The sequence below is a fragment of the Vombatus ursinus genome, unplaced genomic scaffold (genome assembly GCF_900497805.2).
Source record: "Vombatus ursinus unplaced genomic scaffold, bare-nosed wombat genome assembly UNPS02007344.1, whole genome shotgun sequence".
NCBI lineage: Eukaryota > Metazoa > Chordata > Mammalia > Diprotodontia > Vombatidae > Vombatus > Vombatus ursinus.
The window spans coordinates 6,950,174-6,972,904 of NW_020947122.1; the positions used below are offsets into that span (position 1 = coordinate 6,950,174).

The 22,731-nt window shown below is 36.8% G+C and overlaps 2 protein-coding genes across 3 annotated transcripts in view; one reads left to right on the plus strand and one right to left on the minus strand.

Annotated features, from left to right (window-relative positions):
• The window catches only part of CCDC82 (coiled-coil domain containing 82), a 51,447-nt gene extending 35,676 nt beyond the window's left edge, over positions 1-15,771 (minus strand). The window contains exons 1-7 of one of the 2 annotated variants that reach the window (XM_027849400.1): positions 15,739-15,771; positions 15,454-15,540; positions 10,004-10,216; positions 7,861-8,594; positions 7,139-7,331; positions 4,504-4,596; positions 285-409 (exon numbers count right to left, since the gene is read on the minus strand). In XM_027849400.1, coding sequence (XP_027705201.1) covers positions 285-409; positions 4,504-4,596; positions 7,139-7,331; positions 7,861-8,580 — 1,131 coding nt within the window. In that variant the 5' untranslated portion in view covers positions 8,581-8,594; positions 10,004-10,216; positions 15,454-15,540; positions 15,739-15,771. Of the gene's footprint in view, positions 1-284; positions 410-4,503; positions 4,597-7,138; positions 7,332-7,860; positions 8,595-10,003; positions 10,217-14,930; positions 15,008-15,453; positions 15,541-15,738 lie in introns of those variants that run through there. The other variant, XM_027849401.1, reaches the window with a different exon arrangement.
• A 364-nt stretch (positions 15,772-16,135) lies between these two features.
• JRKL (JRK like) lies at positions 16,136-20,604 on the plus strand. The gene has a single exon (XM_027849369.1). The coding sequence runs from the start codon at positions 16,549-16,551 to the stop codon at positions 18,151-18,153; it is 1,605 nt and encodes a 534-aa protein (XP_027705170.1). The 5' UTR covers positions 16,136-16,548; the 3' UTR covers positions 18,154-20,604.
• The last annotated feature ends 2,127 nt before the right edge of the window (positions 20,605-22,731 follow it).

Here is a 22,731-nt window from a genome sequence, read left to right on the forward strand (position 1 = left end):
TTATGTTCAAAAGGAAATTAAAGAATTTGAGATTAATCAGCTATTAGAATAATCTAATCAATAACTATATACAGGTAAGAATAATCAAAACAGTCAACATCTTCCAAAAATGAGAGTGAAGTTGATTTTATAAATATGCAGAAATGTCGCTACAAATGAGCAGGGTCAAAAGTTTTAAATATTTCAATGTAAGTAAGTAAAGTGAAGTTTTGCCTGAGGCTGTGATGAATCTGTTCTTGTTGCCATTAGCATCTTCATGCATTAATGATAAATGAACTGAATACCTTATACTGCTCTTTCCAGCGACTTCTGGAAACTAGATTTTCTAGGCGAGGTTGAACAAAGCGGCCATCCAAATAATGAAGAGATGTTAACATGTCTTGTGCATATGACTTTTGCCTTGTGCCATCTATTAAGAGTCAATTTAAAAAAAAGTGAGCAAGTAAATAAGTAACTTTGCAGCCATGAAAACATTTAGCTAACTTTACACTGAAGGATCTCTTCCTCTATTTTCAGGCAGATTCCATGATTAGTCAGGAAGAACAAAGTACATTTTGAGAGAAAATGAGCTATCAAACTTACTTTGGCACAATGGATCCGTGATCTCATCGATATAGGTAATCCCTCCAATAGTACAGATCACAATTCTTCCACGCCTGCTCATCCTGTACGATTTTTGTCCATTATTTTCCATAAGTCCTCCATAGAGGATCTATTCAAAATGCTGAAGGCCTTCCTATGGTTATTTTAATATTTCATGAATAGCAGGTAAGTACAATCTATAATTTCTGATTTTTATTACAAGTTTGGTTTAGTGTGTTTTCTGGTCTTGTGTGTCCATGATGCCTACCACTTACATATAAGTCATCACTGTTGCAATACTACAACCTGTTTATAACCACCATGCCCTTTTCAATTACTCTTTGAATCATCTGCAATTCTGATTCTTCTAAGGTCATGATTTTCCAAGACTGCCAGCAAAATAGCAACAAGGAGTGACTACTGGTAATAGAGAAATGGGTTAGTGTAGCAGGAAGCAGGTTGGGATCGCTGAAAGTCCTATGCCATTTCCCAAATGTGATCCAGTTCAATCTCTTCTGTCCAAGATGTATGGCTGGCTGGATTAATTTAATGAGCTGAACATCCAATTACATTTCATAATCTGGACAATATGCGCTCTTCAACCACTTGTTTTCTTCATACGGTTCGCTAAAACAATTTCTTTTGTACAATGTATCTCATTTACATAGCTTGATAATGTTCCACAACTTGATATATTTATGATGTCATCTGCAAATTAGAGCACCAAGAAAACTTCCCCATCTGTAAAAGAAGCTCTCGTCTATCTGGACTTGGTGCAAGACATCCTCTGTGATATTTGTGAATACCTTTAGTGAGCACATCTCTGTTTTGTTCTACTTGATCTTGACATGTCTAAGATCATTGAACAAAGTTAACCCTGTAGATTATCAAGTATGCTTATTTGATCCTGAAATATGTATGGGAGACATTTTGTTGAAGGAAAGAATTTAAGGATGCATTTTGCTCTACTGAATCAATTTTTATTTGAATCAACAAACTCAAAGTAATCTTATGTTTTCTATCTCTCTCAATCAATTGTGTGAATGTGAAGATGTGGAATGCAGCAGAAAATCACCTATGAAAGCCTGCCTATTCCTTTCTTATGTTTCCATCAAGTATACCTTGTATATACAAAATTCTCATGAAGATTTTATAGAGAAGAGGAAAGTAGGCATATGATCTGATAGCTGATTATCTCTTCCTGCTCACTTTTCATCTGTTAACACCACCATCCAAGATCATTTCTATTGGTTTGGAAATTTCCTCTTTTAGATTTATCTTGAAAAGATGAACCTTGTGTTTCTTTTAACGTGTTGTACCTTCTAACATAGATTTCTTCTGTATTTGGGAAGATCCAGACGCTATTCCTATTTATATCTTCTTAAGTATCATTACCACTTTTTCACATAGCACACTTAATACTACAGTGGAAGAATCAAAATGTGCTAATTCTACTATCATTGATGATGAGAAAAAACCATTACAAGAAAGTTGGCAGACTGATTCCATTTCATATCTATTTGGTGTCTTTTCAATTTCATCTATGAATTCTCTTGAACCTCACACCAAGTTCTCTACAGGACTGGTTTTATCCTCCATAGTTTTTCATTTTTTTTTTTTTGGAGCAAACCTAACTGCTGGGCATTCTTGCACCATCTTGTTCCACATTTTATAAATGAACTTGAAGCCTGACTTGATGTTGCCATTGTCTTCTACACACCTCCTTGCCTGATTAGAGGATCAAGCATTGGTCAACAAGGGTAGCTTCTGGGCTTTTTTGGCCTCTTATTGTGGTAACTGTTTTATAATTAAGTTCTCTAATAAATGACAACTAAAGTCAATGTCTTTGCTTTTCTCTAGTTCCAATTTTTTAGACTCAACAAATTGTCTAGATAAGGTAAGACTGCATTACTGTAATTGCCTACAGTGTTGTCTTCTCATTTTCTTTCTTTATTCTAATTTGGTATTAGTTCTAATGTTTGCTCTAACCAGCTGCTAACTTGACTGCCCAACAACCAATGATTCTCAAATGATTCCTAGGTCAGCAACTAGTCTTCTCCTCTCTGTTAAGATATACTTAATCTCATCTTTTGTGATGCAGTTTGGACACGTGCAGTGATTTCCAAATCTCTTCCAGAAGAATTTATTCAGGATATACAAGCATAAGGCTTCTGAATAGTTTACAAGACTTTACTTACTTTCATTCCTATTCCCAAACTATATTTTCCAACATATTTTTACCTCCATACCTTGTGCTCACTTTTTCATTGAAATCACTGAGTATGTTGACTTAATTCAGAGAATCATGTCAAATTCTTCATAGAATTTCTCTATATCTTCATATTCTGCAGCACATGTTGACACAAAAGCTATAATTATCTTCATGATAGTCTGCTTATGTTCATCATGAGCACTGCAAGGCAAAATGATCAAGTGGCTCATGAAATTTTTTTGTTTGTTGTCTTTTGGGAATACCACGAAACCAACTCCATTATCTCCTTTATTCCTTTCTTCAAGAACTTGTGAACAATCTTTCATTTTAGATGAGACTTCTTTATATTTTCAGACTTCTTTTTAAAAAATGTCAATATAGATGTGGTTCAATTTCTCTAAGAGCCTGTCAATTTAGTTGTTGGACCAAAATCTCATATTAAGAGTACCAACCATTAAATTAATGTCTCTAAACAGTTTAAACAGTGTGTGATTCTTAGTACCCCCTGCCTCTTTTTCCACTACTGTCACTGTGGAAATGGAAGTAGACTGCGTAAGATGAAAGGTCATCTTTTACTTTTATGTTTCATACTTCAGCATGGACAAAGAATTCATCACCTAGAGGCCAGCCTTCTGGTGATGAGCCTCTCTGTACTTAGCTAGGCTGGTCCTTGGACAGCAGACACAGTCTGTCATTGGGACCATACTCGAAGCCTTTCCAGCTTGGTAGAACCTGTCAGAGCTTGCGCTCCGCTGGCATAGCCTTCGAGAACCCAGGGTCACCTCCACACCACGATGAGGCATCAGAGTAGGACTTTTGTGGAGGAGAGCTATCAAAAAGAAGTAAAAATCACACTATCAAAAGGAAGTAAAAATCACTTAGTGTCCCAATGGTAGGGAAGAGGTCTCTAGTTCTTTTTGTACAATAACTTGCATAATACTGTATACAATTTAGTATTTATGAAATACTTTCTGATGGTAATAGAATGGCCAATACCAGATGTAAAGGCTTGCCATTTCATTCCTTCTCTCATTTCCTTACTGAAAAGCTCTCTAATGGCTTTAGGATATATATAGTAGTTCAAACTCCACAGAGGCTGATATTCAAGGCTCTCCAGAATCTTCCCACCTTACCTTTCCAATATTATTTCCTACTACTCCGACTATGCTATACTTAGCTATAGCTAAGGTAGATTTTTTGTTGCTCTTCAAACATAACAAATCTATTCTTCATTTGATCATGCTATTTCTCCCTTGTTAGCTATACATGTCCTGCCTATCTATCCTTCTAAGACCAGTTCAGGTCCCACCTCCTCCATGAAAGCTTTCCTGGTCATCCCAACCCACAGTGATATCTCCCTTTTCTGAATTCTTACATAATTTTATTGTCTGTGATAATTATTCTGACAATTAAGAATATATTGCTCTGCATCATTATTTAGTGGTTTCTTATATTTTGTCTTTCCTACTAAGTTGTAGGCATTTGAAGGCAATGACCACTTATTCTTAAGAATCCCATTTTAAAAATGATTTATATAGCACTTTGAATGGTAGAAGTCCAATAACTACATGTTGAACTGACCTACTTTGATGAAGTTGTTTGTGGGGTGAATAAGGAAAAGGTCTTAAGGACAGCTTTTCTTTGTTTCAAATGAGAAAAAGAGGAAAAAAATATACAATTAAATGTGCTATTAGATACTATTCACTTACCATATAATGTTCCCAGAAAAGTATCATCCAAAGCATTGATCAGAAAAGCCTTGACAACTCTTTCAAAGTGAGTGTAGTGGTCACTGAAAGAATCTGTAATGTGTTTTAGATAAAATTTAGAAAGGAATATCAAAAGCTATATATATATATATATTATATTATATATATATATTATATTATATATAATATATATATGTAAATCAACCTCTTGATTAAACTTAAGAAAAGTAAAGTATCAGCTTACTAATGTTCAAATCTTTAGGATATAGATAGATGAAGGATCTAGTTTTATTCTCCTAATGTTAGTATTACATTCTTGATTTGCCCAATTATAGATCAAGTATTGGAATCTCAAATCTCTTAACTCCAAATACAGTATTTTTAGCTGCTATCTCATGCTGTCTCCCTAGAAAAGTCCAACTGGCAATGAAAAAAAGAAAACTATAAATTAGAGTTCTGAATGATTAAAATGGTTCTCTTAAAGTAAAACATAGTATGAAGGTTAACATTATTACTATTATATACAAAACTACTCTTAAAAAGATACTAAAACTTCTCTGCATTAAAGAAATTTTAAATCATATATCTGGGACTTTATATTCTTTTTGTAACAATTCTATTTCCTACTGCAACTCAAAAGGAAGTACTGCTAAATATAAATGCCACACAAAAATTTGGAATGTGACTTGAAAAACAAAACTTTTTCCACCATTCTTTTCAAGTCAACATGGGCGGGGTCTAGGTAAGGGGAGAGAAAGAGTATAAACAGGACAAGAGGTGGAATATGGCATCAGAGTAAAGATATTACATAAAGGTTCAAACAAATTTATTATAAATTATAAAAACCAGCAAATATAAGCTGGACAGACCTGTAATAAACAATAGGACACAAAGCTTCATAAGAAAATGTTTTTTTTTAAATTTAGTACAGCCAAATGACTAGAATCCTATGGAGTCATAACAATTTTTATTTAAGGAGAGGAAGATGTGCCAATGAACTTTAAGAGAATAGATAAATGAAAGATAAATATTGCTCTGGTAAGAACAGATCCTATTAAGAGTAATAAGAATACCATAATAGTAGTATAATAAAAATGATGATAAAGAGGCAGCATCTAAATCCTAGCCCTAAAACCAGATGGATCCTAATTCTAATAGAGAAACTTGTAGTGGGATTTCTGAACCTGAATAGCTTCTTATCACAGAGAAGGTAGTATCTGCTTTCTGGTTCCCCTAACCTCTTTGGCCTGTTTTAAATTTAATACATTCCCAAAACCAGTAGCTAATACTGTCTAGTTCAGGGGCGGAGAACCTGTGGCCTTGAGGTCACATGTGGCCCTCCTCAAGTATGGTCCTTTGAATCCAAACTTCACAGAACAAATCTCTAACGAGAACCTAGTTAATCAAGGATACCATTTCTGTGGGGGAAGAATATAGGATACAGGTTGGTTTGAAACAAGAGATCTGATCTTGCAGCACGCACTCATCAAGTTTATGAGTAAAAAGCAAAAGTTCTACAGAACTGCAATACTATGCACCCAAATTAATACACCAAGCTCAGAGGGAATTGGGGAGAGAGATACATTTTGCTGGGCTACTTCCAGAGTTCTTTTAAACTTCTATAGAAATTCTTTTTTTTCTTTTCCATTCTTTTTTGTACCTGAATTACTAAGCTGGCCAATCTTTCTGTTGGGATTTTTGGATTTCTGTGCTAGCTTATTTCCCAGATACCAGCTCAATGAATGTTTACTATTTCCAGGTAAAATTGTCTGACACTCCAAGTACACAAGGCTACTCATTTACATGGCTCTTCAGGGAAGGTGAATTTTCCTGAAATTTATATCATTCTTACTCCTTAATTATGTTATAAGGCTTAACAGTCTGATCATAATAAGATATAATTTTAATAACCTTTATTACTTTACTTATGTATCATAATGTAAAATTTAAGGAAATGGTTCATGAAACTTCTCAGAAAAAAGAGATTCAGCAGTCTAACAACCCGATTTTTTAGACTTTGACACAAGTAATAAAATTCTTTCTTTCTATCTATTTTTCCCCAATGGACAGGGAGAGATGAAAGAGAAAAAAATTCATACTTGATATTTGTTGATTAGTTTTCCTGTACTTTTTTTAAAAAAAGATATTTGTCACAAAGAAGGGATAGCTAGGTAGGGGAGGGAAGAGGGATATATTAAACAATGAATCTGGTATTTTTAAAAAAGCTATCAATAGAGATAAAATAAAAAAAGTAGTAAGATGCGAACAACTCTCAACTAGTGATGCTCGAAGACAACAGGAATAGTAATAAACTAATGAAATATCTAGAAAAATATTAAACCTGAGTTTCAAATTCATACTAAACCTCTACCAAACACAAAACAAGGTAGCAGAATCCACTACTATGAATTACTTATGCACTAAAAAAATCTGTGAAAATCAAAATGCCTAAGTAAAAAAAAACCAAAAAAACAATAACCAGATTACTAAAGACTGATTGTATTTAAAATCAGTATTTCTTGCCATTAGATGGAAAGTAACTCTTTACAAAACCAAAATAATAGGATAACATGATTAAAAGTTGTAAGTAAAACAAAACCAAAACCAAAACCCCTACCCTTAATATTTAACTTACAAAGAGAATTTCGTTTCACTAGCTGAAGCTGTGATGCAGTCATTTTTTCTCCTGATTGGTTTTGATTTTCTTCTTCATCTTGAACTACAAAACCATCAATAATATAATCATCTCCTTCCTCATCATCATCATCTTCATCATCATCTTCATCATCATCAAGATCACTATCAGGTAAAGATTCCTCTTCAGAATCCTAATTAAATCAGAACATGCAAATTAGTGAATTTTATATCTAATATTTTACTTTTTAAAAATTACAAAAATTTCAATATGAATGTGAAACACAATGACCAATTCATACTTCTAAGCATGATAAAGAGAAATTAAGTGAATTCAAGACTTAAGGTAAAAAAAAAATGACTCCCTTTTCATATTAATTGTTGAGCTTTTAAAATGAAGACAAGATATTATTTTCTTAATGTTTAAATGATACAAAATGATTGACTGAAAATGAAAGCTTTAATAAAAGTTGAAAATTGAAAGGACTGTACAAAACCAAAAAGTAGCCTTCAATTCTTAAAACAGAACTGATGATGGACTAGCTGAGTCTCATGTTGTTATGACAAATAAGAAACTGGATATGACAGTATAGTTAAATGTACACAGGAAATTTTTAAATAAGAAAAAATAATAATTTGACTCATTGAAAATATGATAATTAACACTTCTTTTTGATAAAATGCAAATATTCTTCAAGTGAAATTCAATAAAAAAAAACACACCTCAAAATCTCTACCACTATTGCGTCTCTGACGAGATCTTTGTTTTGAGAGCTCTTTCAGCTTCTGGAGTTGTTCCTGTTTCCGAATGGCTGAGCTTTTTTCAGATTTAGGAGGTTTTTGATCCACCTCCACTGAAGAACAGTCATCATCCTCCACTATACGACGACGCTTAACATCTACTCTTCTAACTAAAATGTCACTGTCATCACTATCATCACTGTCATACATCACAGAAGATACCCTTTTTCGCTTTCCTCGAGTGATGTGTTCTTCTTCTTCTACATCCTCCTCTGTAACTATTTGGTCACTCTGTTGTTTAGAATCAGTATGTTCTTGACTTAGATCCTTTTCATAATCTGTGTTAATGGTCTTACATTTATTTTCTTTTTTTTCTTCCTCATGATCTGAAAGGCCACCACTCTTAGTTATGTGTTCTTTGTTATTTTCTGCCTTATTAGTCAAGTCAAGCTCTTTATCATCAAGCTTTTTATTACTATCAATACTTTCATCACTGTCATGACTTTCATCACTGTCATGACTTTCATCACTATCAACACTTTCATCACTATCAAGCTCTTCATCACTATCAAGCTCTTCATCACTATCAAGTAACTGTAAGATATTATTTCGTTTAGTCCGTCTCCAGTCAACCCGGGATTTCAACGCCGGCACTTGAGTCTTAGAATTATTCCTTGTTTCATATCTTCTAACATGTACCATTTTCACTTAAGCTTCTACAAAAAAAAATGTTATTAGGAATAATCTCATAATAAAGAAGATGATAGTCAGGTTAAGGTAATAAATGTATTTATGACGTCAATTACATTAATCTAGTGTCATATTATGGTCATTCTAGAATCACACATAGTATCCTACTGGTATTGATAAAACAATCACTCACCACGTATGTAATGAGTGCCTACAATATGCATATGACTGCAAAATTCTGAGAGGGCTACAAACAATATAAGACATACCCCCTGTCTTTCAAAAATCTATAATTTAAGTTCAGAAACAAGACAAATACACATAAAACAGTTAAGTTATAGCATCCAAGGAGACTGTGATTCAGTGCCATAATGATTCTGACATTAATGCTATAAGAGTTCAGAGATAAGGGGAAGCAATTGAGGTAGGAGTATCAAAGACTGTAGAAGATATAAGACTTGACATGGGCTCTGAATGGCTAATAGGGTTTAGATAAGGAGAAACGTTGAGGGAGCGATTTTGGGTGGGAAAAACAGCAAGAATAAAGGTTTGAGGTTCAGTTGGAATATGGTATATTTAGAGGACAATGAAAAGGCCTATTTGACAAAGGCAGAGAGCTTTTTTTGAGTTAGAGGAATGTTTGGAAGACGGGTATTGCCTTATTGTGGAGGGTTTTAAATGCCACGCTGAAAACTGAACTTTATTTTATCAAAATTGGGTTTCCTCAGCAGGAAAATGAAAAAAATAATAACTGAAAAAATAATTCAACTATGTGGAAAAAACAGTTGGGCAATAAGTAACATCAACAATTATAGAACTGTCAAATGAACTGTTTAGGAATGACTTCTACAGAAACTTATAAGACTGCAACTTATAGAAACTGGTGGTTAAACATGACCATAGTTATAAAACAACAAAATGTGAAGGCAGAGTAAAACACGCAGAAAAACTACAAATAACCCAACATAATATTCAGATATCAAAACACTGCACCTTATCACATCATCTTTACCAATATTATGTTTAATTTACGGCTGAGGCAAGGCGCTGTGCTACTGAGGCTAAAAGGTTTATCATGGAGATTGAGAACAGGACAATTGCCACAAAACACTGTTAGAAGGAGGTAACAGAGAAAAACTTAGTTAATGATAGAGGCCAAAATATATGATGATTAGCAAAGCGATGGAACATGTAATAGAAGGATGAGCTGCTGAGGTTGCTGAAAAATATGAGATTCACTAAAGTAGAATTCACACACACAAATAAATACTGTCCTTCAAAGATATCACTTTGGGAGTATGTATTTCAATGATGATATCATTACTCAAAATATTTATGGATCTCCTCATTTGGAAATGCCTTCAAAAAGTTTGCAAGTCACATAAGAAAGCCACTCTCAGTACTCTAGTGACAACTCATTTTTTGGATTACCTACCTTATTCACCAGCCTTGGCTCCAAATGACTTTTGGATCTTTCCAGAAACAAAATCCACCCTCAAAGGACAAAGATTTTTGGCGTTGCTACAGGTTACAAAGGCAATTCCAAAAGAGGCATTTCAAAAATGTATATAGCAACAGATGCATCACTAGAGCCTCCAAAGTGACTACTTTGAGGGAGGCAATCCTCTGGATATAGGTTCTGGTATGTCTGTTAAAAAAATGAGTCATATTACTTTACAGTCATGCCTTCTAGTAATAAGCTCAATAATGTTGCTAATGTTATATACCAGAAATTAGCTTTGTTGTATAAACTGGTATGATTTTAGATAATAATAGAAGTATGAAACCTAATATAATTCAGAAAAATAACTATTAAGACACAGTAATATATAAAATTAATAATACAGTTCAATGTGACTCATAAGTTAATAGTGTAAAAACATAAAAAGAAACCAAGTTTTAGCAAATGAGTAGATGCAAATTTAGAGATTCCAGAAAATAAAAATAAAGTTGTCTATCTTCAGCAACTAAAATGATGTTATAAATACTAATTCGTCACATTACAAAATATATCTAATATGTTTTAGCATCACTTAACAAGTCAACCATTATAAATACTTGCCATATGACTAAGAGATTTGTATATCAATTCTAGGTAGTGATAACGAACTTGTTTGAATAAGATTCATGTTATACAACAAAAAATGAATGCATTTGTAATAGTACTTTTGATTGTTTCCAAAGTACTTTTCCATAATGCTATTTTCTCTTCTCAATAACTCCATGTAAACCTTGGAGCACCATATCCATATGAGTTACTTTTATTATTCCTCTATTACAAACTGAGAGACAGAGAAGCTAAGTGACCTTTCCCAGATAATAGAAATAAGTAGAACAGGTATCAGAACTCCAAATCCAGTGCTATAAAATGACAGATGTTAACATTATTTATATTTAAGATTGTTAAAATGAGAGACCATTAAAGTAGCCATTAGTTTATATAGCAATATTACTAAATTATAATTTCAGGATAAAACATTAGGAAAAAATTCCTTAAATAAAAATTTAAAATCAGTTTTTTTTTAAAAAAAATCTCAGTTTATATTAGTGAAGCCATAACCCATAAATTTATGTGAACCATGAAAGCTACTGGGTAGGGAGATAATACATAGCACTGGTGAAAATATGCATACCTTATCCATACCATATCATTGATTTTTAGCATAATATTAAAATAATATATTCCCAGAAATTTCCAGGGGAAAAAAATTTTTTTTTCAAAGAATGGTTTTTGTGTTGGTCTCCAAACTGTGAATATAATTTCATTTGGGGCACTCAGAAGACCTATCACTTAAGAAGGAAAGTTCTAGCACACAGTAAGCACTTAATAAATGATTGCTTTCTGATTGATTAAAGAATTTAAAGATTACAGAATCCTGAGTTGGAAAGGACCTTACTAGTGTGATCTGGTCCAACACATACCTAAAGCATGAATACTCTCTTTAACACCCCTGACAAGTGATCATCTAACTTTTGCTTGAAGACTTCTTCATGAAGGAGTCTGTTTTTGTACACTTCGAATCCTTAGGAGGTCCTTTTTTACTACTGAGCTAAAATTTGCCTCCCTTTAATTTCTACCCTTTGCTCTTTGTTCTCCCCTCTGGGAAAAAAAAAACCAAAACTCTTCCACGAACAGTTAAAATTTCTTCCCTAAATTTTCTTTTCTCCACATTTATTATCTTCAGTTAGTTTAAACAATTCTAGGTTATTGTTTTCAGCTACCTCACTACCCTTTTTTTACTCTCCTCTGGGAAAGCTCTAGCTTACAAATGTCCTTACTAAAATGTGGTCCCAAGAACTCCACGTGAGGCCTGACTAGTGCAGAGTACAGTAGGGCTTTCAAGTCACTTGCTCTGGACATTATATTATCATTAATGTCACCTAAGATCATATTAGCGTTTCTGGCTACTGTATCATACAGTTCACTCAAACTGAGCTTTTAAATCAACTAAAACCCCAGGTCTTTCCCTAACGAACTCTTTTGCCATATCTTTTGCAACTAGTAAGTATAGTGTTTTGCTGTGTACTTAAGTCCAATACTTTACATTTATCTCCAATAAATTTCATGTTGTTCAAATACTTCTATCATTTTCCATATCTCAAAGTTTGTTTTCAACAATCATTGCTTCAGCAATCATAGCTACAATACTTTCTGTATCCTGGATTTGTAACTAATCTGAGTCAGATGATTTGATTTAGATACTCTCTTACTATTTCCTCATTTATCTTCGATGAAATTCCTTCATGACCATCTTACTTCTATCCTTTTCAGTCTAAAGATTATTCTCCTTTACAAAGAAAACAGGAACAAAATAGGAGTTAAATAATTCTCTTTCTTTCATCAGTTACAATTACCCATGCAATGGTTATTTTCCCCTTAGTTTTCTTATCTCAAAAAGAGATTAAAAATAAAACCAAAAAATGTTTCATTGTCTTTAGCATTCTTCACAAGCGTCAGGACATTTTGGTCTTTAACTTTCTTACATTATTCTCACAAGTCTATGCCATTCTTTTATATTTGTCCTTGATTCTGTGAATTTGTATTCATCTTTTGTACATATTCTTCTTTTAAAAATATCAGCTTCACCAAAGTACTCCCAGTACAGTCATGTAACTTTCTTTCCATACCTCCTTTTTTTTTCTCAATAAATTTTTTTGTAAGAGATTTGGATGAAAAGATAGCATATGATTAGTAATCTGTAGATAACACTAACCTAGAAGAAACAGTTTATTTAATAGAAAATAGGATTTTAAAAATCTTATAAATGATAGCCTAAATATAACAAGATGAAACTTAGTAGGGACAAAAGTAAAATCAACTGCACAAATACAGTGCAAGGGGAGGCTGAGCCAGAAAACAATTTGTGTGAAAAAAAAAATCAAGGAACTTAGTAAAGCACAGTCATGTAGTCAATAAGCATTTATTATGTGCTTGCTATATATCAGTCACAATGCTAAGTATTGGGCATACAAAGAAAGGTAAAACTGTCTTCAAGAAGCTCTCATTTTAATGGGGGAGACAACATGCAAACAATTACATCCACATAAAGCATATAAAGAGTAAATTGGAGAGAGTGTCAGAGAGAAGGTAGATATGACAGCCAAAAATCTATCATAATCTTAGGATTTATTTTAAAGGCAGGGTGTCCAGAACAAGGGAGACTACAAGAGGAGTACCAACAGTAGGGACAGACTACCTTTGGAATATATTGTTCAATTCTGGGTGTTAAATCTTCAAGATACTGTCAGGAATCTTCAAGATACTCTCAGGTTCAGCAAAGTGAATAAGATAGTTAGAGAATTAGAAACCATGCCAAACCAGGATCAATTGAAGTAAATGGGTGTATTTAGCCTGAAGAAGAGAAAAGGTAGATAAAAGGGAGTGATATAATACTAAAGTTCTCCAAGTACTCGAAAGTCTATCATGTAGAAGAGAGATTAAATTTGTTTTTGTTGTTGTTCAGTCATTTCAGTCCTGTCCCACTCTTCATGACCCCATTTGGGGTTTTCTTGGCAAAGATACTGGAGTGGTTTGCCATTTCCTTTTCCAGCTCATTTCTAAAAATGAGGAATCTGAGGCAAAGAGGGTTAAGTGACTTGCCCAGGGTCAAACAACTAGTATGTGTTTAACACCAGATTGGAACTCAGGAAGACCTATCTTCCTGACTCCATCCAGGCCCAGCACTCTATCCACTGTGCCATTTGGTCCAAAGGGCCTAACAGTAATGGACTATGGTAGAATAGAGGCAGTTTTAAGCTAGATGTAAAGAAAAACTTTTTAATCAGAACTTTCCATAGGTGCAATGGGTTGCTTTAAAAAGGGTAGTTTCCTAATCACTAGATGTCTTTTAGTATAATCTTTTTTGTTATTATAAAAGGTATTAAGAGGGGGCATGTGCCATGGTCCCCCCCCCCAGGGGGGCAGGTCAAAGGAGAAAGAGAAAATAAATACCTGTTAAATGAAAATTTAATTTTTAAAAAAGGGGATATATGGTTGGTTTGACTTCCTTTAAAGGTGATTCCACAGAAATCTTCTGGGGTAAGGTATTGGGGCAGCAGGAGGGGAGAGGCTGAAGATCAAAGAAAAGCTGAAATCTAAGATTTGAAATGAGAACTAGGGAGGGAACTGTGAAGGTAAAGCTGACAAAGAGGTAAAACATCTCTCCCAGCTTTCAGAAGGAGGTGCTATGCTTATCAAGACATCAAATTAACAGTTACAGTTATTTGGAAATTGCACTTAAGCTGCATTTCTTGAAATCAGGATTCCATCAAGCTTCTTTAATGCTATTTTGCCTCTAGTTAAGGACAAAGAGAAACCTCTTAACAGAGAAAGCAAGGGCCAGGTGTATACAAACATGTCAGTACTATTATTTCTCCTTATTTGATATTTAATATTGTACAATATATACCAGAGATCTTCAAGCAGAGTGCAAGACAACTTTTCAGGGATAGAAGATCATGCTTTTATTAGGTAGGGGGTTGGACTGGTTTACATTTGAGATACCTTCTAACCTAATACATAATTATTAATTAGTTCATTTAATCTTTCCTCCAGTGCCTGGGCAACAAACATAGGGACGTCGAGCCACCAGGTGTTAAGGGCAAGGAACAATAGAAAAACCAGCGGTCCAAGAGTCAGAAAATTTAGGCTTGAATTACACCTCCTCCACTTACGGGGAAAGTCACTTACGCCTTTCTGTACGTACTCCATTACCTCAATGGTAAAAAAAAAAAAAAAAAAAAAGGAAGGATTAAAAAAATTAACTAGTTCTATCTCCGGGTCTTTGTGAAGATGAAGTGACATCAGGCATGCAAAGCTTTTTGCTGCCTTAAAAATAAAGCAACAAATATTACAGACTCACATTATTCAGAGACTCAGGTGCACAACAAATGTCTATCCAAGCCTTCACAATTTTGACTTGGGCCAACCCTGCGGATTTGGCTCTCTAGGTTGGTAATGTTATCTTACCAGCGTTCATACAGCTCTGCAAGGCGTGTAGTAAAATTTACTTGGAAATGAGAGAGGATAACAACCATGGCGCATTAAAAAAAAAACAAAAAACACCAGTGTTATTTTTCCTTGTTGCACACGCGCGCACACCACACACACACCACACACAAACACACACACACACGCGCACGCACATCTATCCCCGCCACTTCTGCCAGAGGGAGGTTAGCGCAGCAAGTCTCCTAGAGGGAGGAGGGATGGGAAACCTAACTGAGAAACCAGATGCTGAGGTACAGCTTTGGGATAACAGCGCGCCACAGAAACGCTCGGGGCGGAGCAAGGAGACAGACCAGAGCAGGGGAGGGCAGGGGAGGAGAGGGGGAAAGCAACAGCGGAGAGAAAACCGAAACGCAGGCTTCCCAGCCCCGACTTACCTGCTATTCCCCGGACTCCCCCGGAGGGGAAGGGGTGTCCCCAGAGGATGCAGGCAGCTCCGCTCGGCTCGGCTCGGCTCCGCTCGGCTGAGAAGGGAAGGGCTGTCACAGGCCGTCCCCGCCCCCGCCCCTCCCCACCTGAGGCCACCACCCTCGCCCGGGAGCCGAGGGAGTTATTTGCCCGGCGCCGGGGGATGGGTGCCTTCTACCCCGCCCCTCTAGGAAAGTCATTCGCTGCGCGGGAGCGCAGACAAACCCCCGCCCTCAGCGGTCCCGCTCCCTCACCTTTCAAACCGCCGCAGCCGCCGCCTTCGCCGCCTTCAGCCGCCTCCGCCTCCGCCCACGTCTCCGCCTACACCTCCCCCTCAGGCGTCAGCTTCGACGACTGGCGCGTCCCGCGGCTCCTTCCTGAAGCAGGCGGTCGGAAGTCCCGCCTTCTTTCGGGGAAGCTCGGGGGTGGGGGGGCGATCTTCCGGGAGCGCGTCCTGGAGTGGGAGGAGCTGGCTGGGCTGTGTAGTGAGGGAGCTGCGCTGGGGGACCCCTGGCCGAGAGCTCAGAGGTGGGGAGCGGGTCCCCGTGGGGCCAGGAGGGGGCGGGGAGGCTCTGGCGACCCGGCTGAGGCTACTGGAGGGAAGAGCCCCTGCGGCGTGGTGGGGGGGGAGGGCGCTCGGCCGGCCGGGGGTACCGGCCCCAGCTTTGAGTCCCCTGGGGAGAGGGAGTCGACGGACGCCGGCTCGTCCCCGGCCGGGGCGCTTCCGGACCCAACTTTGATTCTCCTGGGGGAGCAGGATACACCTGTCCCAGCCCCAAGTCGGGGTCAATACCGAGATTGTGTTCTTCCTCCCTCCGCGGTGGCGTGAGATGGAGAGAAAGAAGTAAACAAACATTCATAATCCGGTTTATCCGCGGCGACTCTGGGCCTTCTCCCTCCCCCAGCCTGGCTGCCCATCTGGGTCCTCGGGCCTGCCACTCTCACCCTCTCCTTGCCCTGGAGCCCTCTGCCAACCCAGCCTGAAAGGGGTCAGTGCCACAGTACCAGAGTCTAGATCTGAGAAAGTGCTTTTGTGAAGCAAGAGGCTTTTCCTTCTGTGTTCCATGTTGAACGATTCCCAGAGTCTTAAAATGTCAGGGAAACGCAAGCGTGTGGTGTTGACCATTAAGGATAAGCTTGACATAATAAAGAAACTTGAAGAAGGCAGCTCCTCCAAACAGCTCTCAGTGATTTATGGGATTGGTGAAACGACAGTTAGGGATATAAGGAAGAATAAAGAAAAAATTATAACTTATGCTAGTAGTTCTGATTCAACAAGTCTCTTGGCCAAGAGAAAGTCGATGAAACCATCCATGTATGAAGAACTGGACAGAGCTATGCTGGAATGGTTTAACCAGCAAAGAGCAAAGGGGAATCCTGTATCTGGACCGATTTGTGCAAAAAGAGCAGAGTTTTTCTTCTATGCCTTAGGAATGGATGGAGATTTTAATCCTTCGGCTGGTTGGCTAACTCGTTTTAAGCAGAGACATAGCATTCGTGAGATTAACATCAGAGGAGAAAAGTTAAATGGAGATGAAACTGCTGTGGATGAATTTTGTAGCAACTTTCAGGAATTTGTTCAGAGGGAGAATTTACAGCCTGAGCAAATTTATAATGCTGATGAAACTGGATTGTTTTGGAAGTGCCTACCAACAAGGACTTCAGCTGTCAAGGGTAAATTCACTCCTTCTGGGTGCAAGTTAATTGAAGAAAGAGTCACTGTCATGTGCTGTGCCAATGCGACAGGTTTACACAAACTTAAACTTTGTGTAGTGGGAAAAGCAAAAAAACCACGTTCATTTAAAGGTACTGACACTTCAAACCTGCCAGTCTCCTATTTCAGTCAGAAAGGTGCATGGATGGACCTTTCTATTTTCAGACAGTGGTTTGACAAGATCTTTGTGCCACAAGTTCGAGAGTACTTAAGATCCAAAGGCCTTCAGGAAAAGGCAGTGCTGTTATTGGATAATTCACCAACACATCCAAATGAAAATGTCCTAAGGTCAGATGATGGCCAGATATTTGTAAAATATCTGCCACCTAATGTAGCTTCATTGATTCAACCTATGGATCAGGGTGTCATAGCTGTAATGAAGAGATACTATAGAGCAGGACTTCTCCAAAACAACTTAGAGGAGGGTAATGATCTGAAAATGTTTTGGAAGAAACTAACATTATTAGATGCTCTATATGAAATTTCAATGGCATGGAACATGGTTAAGCCAGTTACTATTATCCGAGCATGGAACAAAATTTTCCCTGGCAATGAAGAGAAAGATGGTTTGGACTTTGATGAAGAGGAAATTTCAGCAGCTACTTTAGCCACCATCTTACAGCATACACAAGGATGTGAAAAGGTGGACACTGAGAATATTGAACAGTGGTTTGAAGTGGACAGTACTGAACCAGGTTATGAGGTGTTAACTGATAGTGAAATAATCAGAAGAGCACAGGGCCAAACTGATGAATCAAGTGAAAATGAGGAGGAGGAAATAGAACTGATCCCAGAGAGGAATATTAATCATGCAGCTGCTCTCAAGTGGACTGAAAATTTATTGGATTATCTAGAACAGCAAGGCGATATGATTCTGCCTGACAAACTGGTAATACGTAAGCTCCGGGCCACCATAAGAAATAAACAGAAGATGACAATGAATCCAACTCAATAACAGTATTTTAAAATTTCACCATCTTGGTAATTGTATTTGTGACTATTAGTCTATTTGCAATATAGCTTAGTTTTCTTTAAGTGTTCCAAATTCTCAGACATAAATTCAAATGTAGAAATGTATTCCAAAGCCATACAGATTGTTTGGGGACTATTTGTATTATTTTTCTTTTCCCTCTCCATTTCTGCAGATAATCAGGAGCTGATATATGAATCTGTACACACACACACACACACACACACACACACACACACACACGCAAAACTTGTATGTCTATCACTTGTCCCATTCCTTATTTTTGACCAAGTGGCATTTCCCTAAGTATTAATGGCAAGATTCTACAAGTGAAATAGTCACTGAGCACCTTGTTTACACCCAGAATAATTTTTTGCCTGATTCATGGGGCAGCCACAGTTGTCTTTCCTTTGTGCCAACTATTGCTGCCATCTTGATCAATTGTCTTATTTATTTATTTAGATTGTGAGGATGAAGAAAAATCTGTCATATAGTATTAGATCCAAAGTAAGTAATAATTATATTTAACAGTTAATTCTCAATTATCCACAATAATAGGGGAAGGAGTGGTTGTGTGTGGATTTTTTTTTTCTCAAGCTCAGAAAGTTGTAGTTATTATTCCCTCTAACATTAATGAAGGTGGCAGGAAGAAAGACTGTTCTGGAAATGTGAACTGTCAGGAAATTTTGGATTACTTACTATTAAACTGCTTGGGGAAAATAGACTCTGATAGATGAGAAGAGAAAAAGATTTTCTACCCCATCCATTTGTAGATAAATGAGAGTTAAGTATATTATCTGAAAATTTTGCTAAACCACTGGGTTCACAGTAAATACAGGGTATTGTATAAAGGAAAACAAATAGGCCTCTTTTCAGTGAGCCTGCCAAGCTGTAGAAAGGACAGGCTTTCAGTCCAAGAATGCTTATTAAACATTCATTGAGATCAGAGCACATGTCCCTACCCCCAGAGACCATCTATCATTATAGTTTTGGGGAACATCATCCTTCTAATTGAAAAGCTGTCAAAAGGTCCCACTGGGGGACTTTGAGATGCTATCAGTGATCAGAGTTGCAAAAATTCTCTCCCCTCCTTTATAATACAGAAATGAAGAAAACCTTTAAATGAAAAGGTGAAATTAGTATTTTAAATAAGCCATATGTTTACATCCTATTAATGAAGAAAACAAGTTAATTTGGAAAGTTCCAGACTATAAGGAATTTAATTGCTCTGTGTGTGTTTTAAAGACTGAGGGAAGGGATGTATCTTTCTATTGGTTTTTAATTCGTATCAATCAGGATTTTGCTAAGACTTTGCATATGGAACTCAGTATGTTTAACTAATATTGCTGAAGCATTCCAATATTGTATGCATATTGTTTTATGCATATTGTTTTAAGAAGTTTGTAATTTGAAATCAAAGTGTCTTTGTATTGAAATTGGTACTTCTTGGTTTAATCCTAATATGGATATAATTTTTAAAGAATTGCCCTTCAATTCATTGATCATTAAGAATAATATTTAGCTTTATCATCTACATATTTTTCATCTTTATAGTGCCTTTCTTAGACCTCTAAAAGCCTCTTACAGACATTTCTAACTTTCCATAATTGCCATTTGAAATTTTCATGTACCGTATCTAGGATTTAAAGTAGGCTCTATAATGAAATATTTGTTTTAAAAATTATATCCGTTGCATGAACGGCTTCAGGTCACAGGGACAAATAACAGTAGTTTAAAAAAATCTTTCATGTATCTGAAATGAAAAGTCTATACTAAAAATCTCAGAAATTTTGTCCAAGTTTGCCTATGATTTCTGACTTACCTTGTTAGTGAAATCTAGCCTGTATTATTGCCACCTAGTGGTAAATAAACATTACTTTTAAGTGATGTGATTTTAAACTATTGGTATTAAATAAGGGATTCATTTACGGTGTGACCATTGCACCCTTGCCTGTTTTTAGCTAACTGCCATCCCATCTGAAAACTACCATTATTGGTAGCTTACCTTCTCTGGTCCAGTACTTTTATCCATTCTTAGAAATAAAAGTAGTTTTCACTGGTCAACCTTTGAACTCACCTGTAGTCCTTCCCTGCCATCCCACCTTCAGTCTTTACACCCTCTGCCACTTAGGCCTTCAAGGCTTCCTTGTATAGGTTTTTGATAGCACATTTACCATATTTCTTAAACCCAGCCGCAATACAAGGTATTCCTTTTTCCCACAGCTCTGTGGTGACAACAATTGAAATATATTTGAACATATTTTACTGTCTTCTCTACAGCCTAATATTTCAATAATGACAGCCCTTCTATCTCCAACTGTATATTCAATCCAGCAGAGTATCTGCTTATTCACTTCCAAGTAGCCATTGTAGTAATAGTTTACATTTATGTAATTCCTTATAGTTACAAAGCACTTTCATGTACCTTAATCTTCTATACCCTGTGTTCTTATTGTATTTCCTTGTGATAAAAATAACAAAACAAAAACATTGGATTCAGTAATCACATCTGACATTGTATACAGTATTCTGTTCTAGTAATCCTCTGTCTCTGCTGTTAAGTAGGGAGGCATGTTTCCTTATCTTTTCTCTGGGACCTTTGCTGGTTATTTAGTTACTCTGAATTTGACTTCCTTTTAATGATCTCTTCAGTTACATTGTTGGAGTTACTTTATATATTCTCTTTGGTCTGCTTATTTTTAAGTTTGTACAAATTTTTCCATGTTTTTTTGAATTCCTAGATGATGAATATGAATCCCTGAAGATAGGTTAGGTGTATTGCCCAAGGTCACATAGTTAGCAAGTGGTAGCTTTTCGGGGAGTTCTGGCTCCAAGTCTAGTTCTTTCCCTATGCTGTGTTGTTTCACATGACTAGTCAGGATACACTTTTACATCTGCAGTGCTTAGAACATTTAGCAAGGAATTTTCTAACACTTGCCAAAAACCCTTTCCCATTCCCTTTCTAAAGCATGAGTCAATCTGCACAAGAATTAAAAATTAAGGCAGTGCCACCTGCATGGTAGCCCTAGCTGAGTCATAGACATATATGAGTGCTGGGCCTGGAGTCAGAAAGACTCATTTTCCTGAGTTCAAACCAGACGCTAGCTCTGTGACCCTGGGCAAGTCACTTGACCCTGTTTGACTCAGTTTTCTCATCTGTAAGATGAGCTGAAGAAGGAAATGGCAGACCACTCCAGTATTTTTGCCAAGAAAACTCCCAGTGTGTTCAAAGAGAATTGGATGTGACCGAAATGACTGAACAGCAATAGGATGAAACAACAGAAAGGTTACTAGAAGAGGGATGGAACTATAGGAAGAGTTCCATAGATGCAAGGTGAAGCATAAGTCAGAAGAAATGAAGATAATAGGAACAAAAAAGAGACAAGCTTTTTTTTTTTTAAGGTTGAGGATAGGGAGCAAAACACAAGAAAACAAAAATAGGAATTCACGAAACAAATCAAAAAAAGTACAAAGCATTATATTGGAAAAGAGATGGAGGATATAAAAAGGATCAGATATGGCCCTTACTCAAAGAACTCAAGATAAAATATAAAGGTGTTGAGATAAATGAACAAGTTAGGAAAAAAGATCTGTGATACAATTTATTTTTGCAGTAGTATTTCTGAATCCTTAGGTTTCAAAAGGTATTATTCAACCTCATACTAGACTTTTAGTTTTGGTCTAATCCTCCCACATTGTAAATAAGGAAAACAGAGGCACAGGGAAGTTTTTGTGACTTGCTTTTAGATTACACAGAAGTAGTATGACCTGGGATTTGAATTCAGGATCTTGTTCCAAATTATATCTTTTTTCCACTGTTCCACAGTATTTGTGTTCAGTCTTGCCTTTTTTTCCCCAAAAGGCAATTTTGGCTCAATCCCAATATATTTCCACCAGCCTTTTGAGGTTTCCCTAGTCTGGTTCCTGACACCGCACTTAGTATTTCTAAAACCCAACTGCACCACCAGATGTTTCTTAAGATCCAGATAATTCTGGGAGAAAGGTGGTAGCAGGTCTACAAGTGTATACAAATGTAGAAGCAATGTTGCTTAGAGTCTGAAGAATTCTCATTGAGTTTCAAAGCCAATTCAGCTCAGCAGAGATTGATTATATGCGGTGTGCTAAGACTTGTGGTAGGTGCTGTGGGGGAACAGGACAATTCCTGTTGTTGAGCCACTAAGACACCTGTACATAAAATAGCCCTAGAGAACAATTCAATTCTGTCCCTTCCCCATTGAATGTCAGCTCCTTGAAGGTAGGCACCATTTGGTTTTTCTTTGTATTAGACACTCCAGTGGATCCAATCCCATCCATGTGGGTACTCCCCAATATGCAGATCAGGGCCCCCCATATCTCCCCTATCCTGGGTGACTCATCCTTCTTCCCTTGGTTTCCCATTGGGGACATCCTTTGCTCTCTCTTGACCTCAGGAAGGGGCCAGTGGAGGACGCCGGGTTGTCTTATCAACCACCGCTTGACGGAGGACCTGCCCTTTTTTGTTAGAAACAAACAAACAAAAAAAAACAATTCAAGTTTGAAATGTATTTCCCAACCCACAATGCC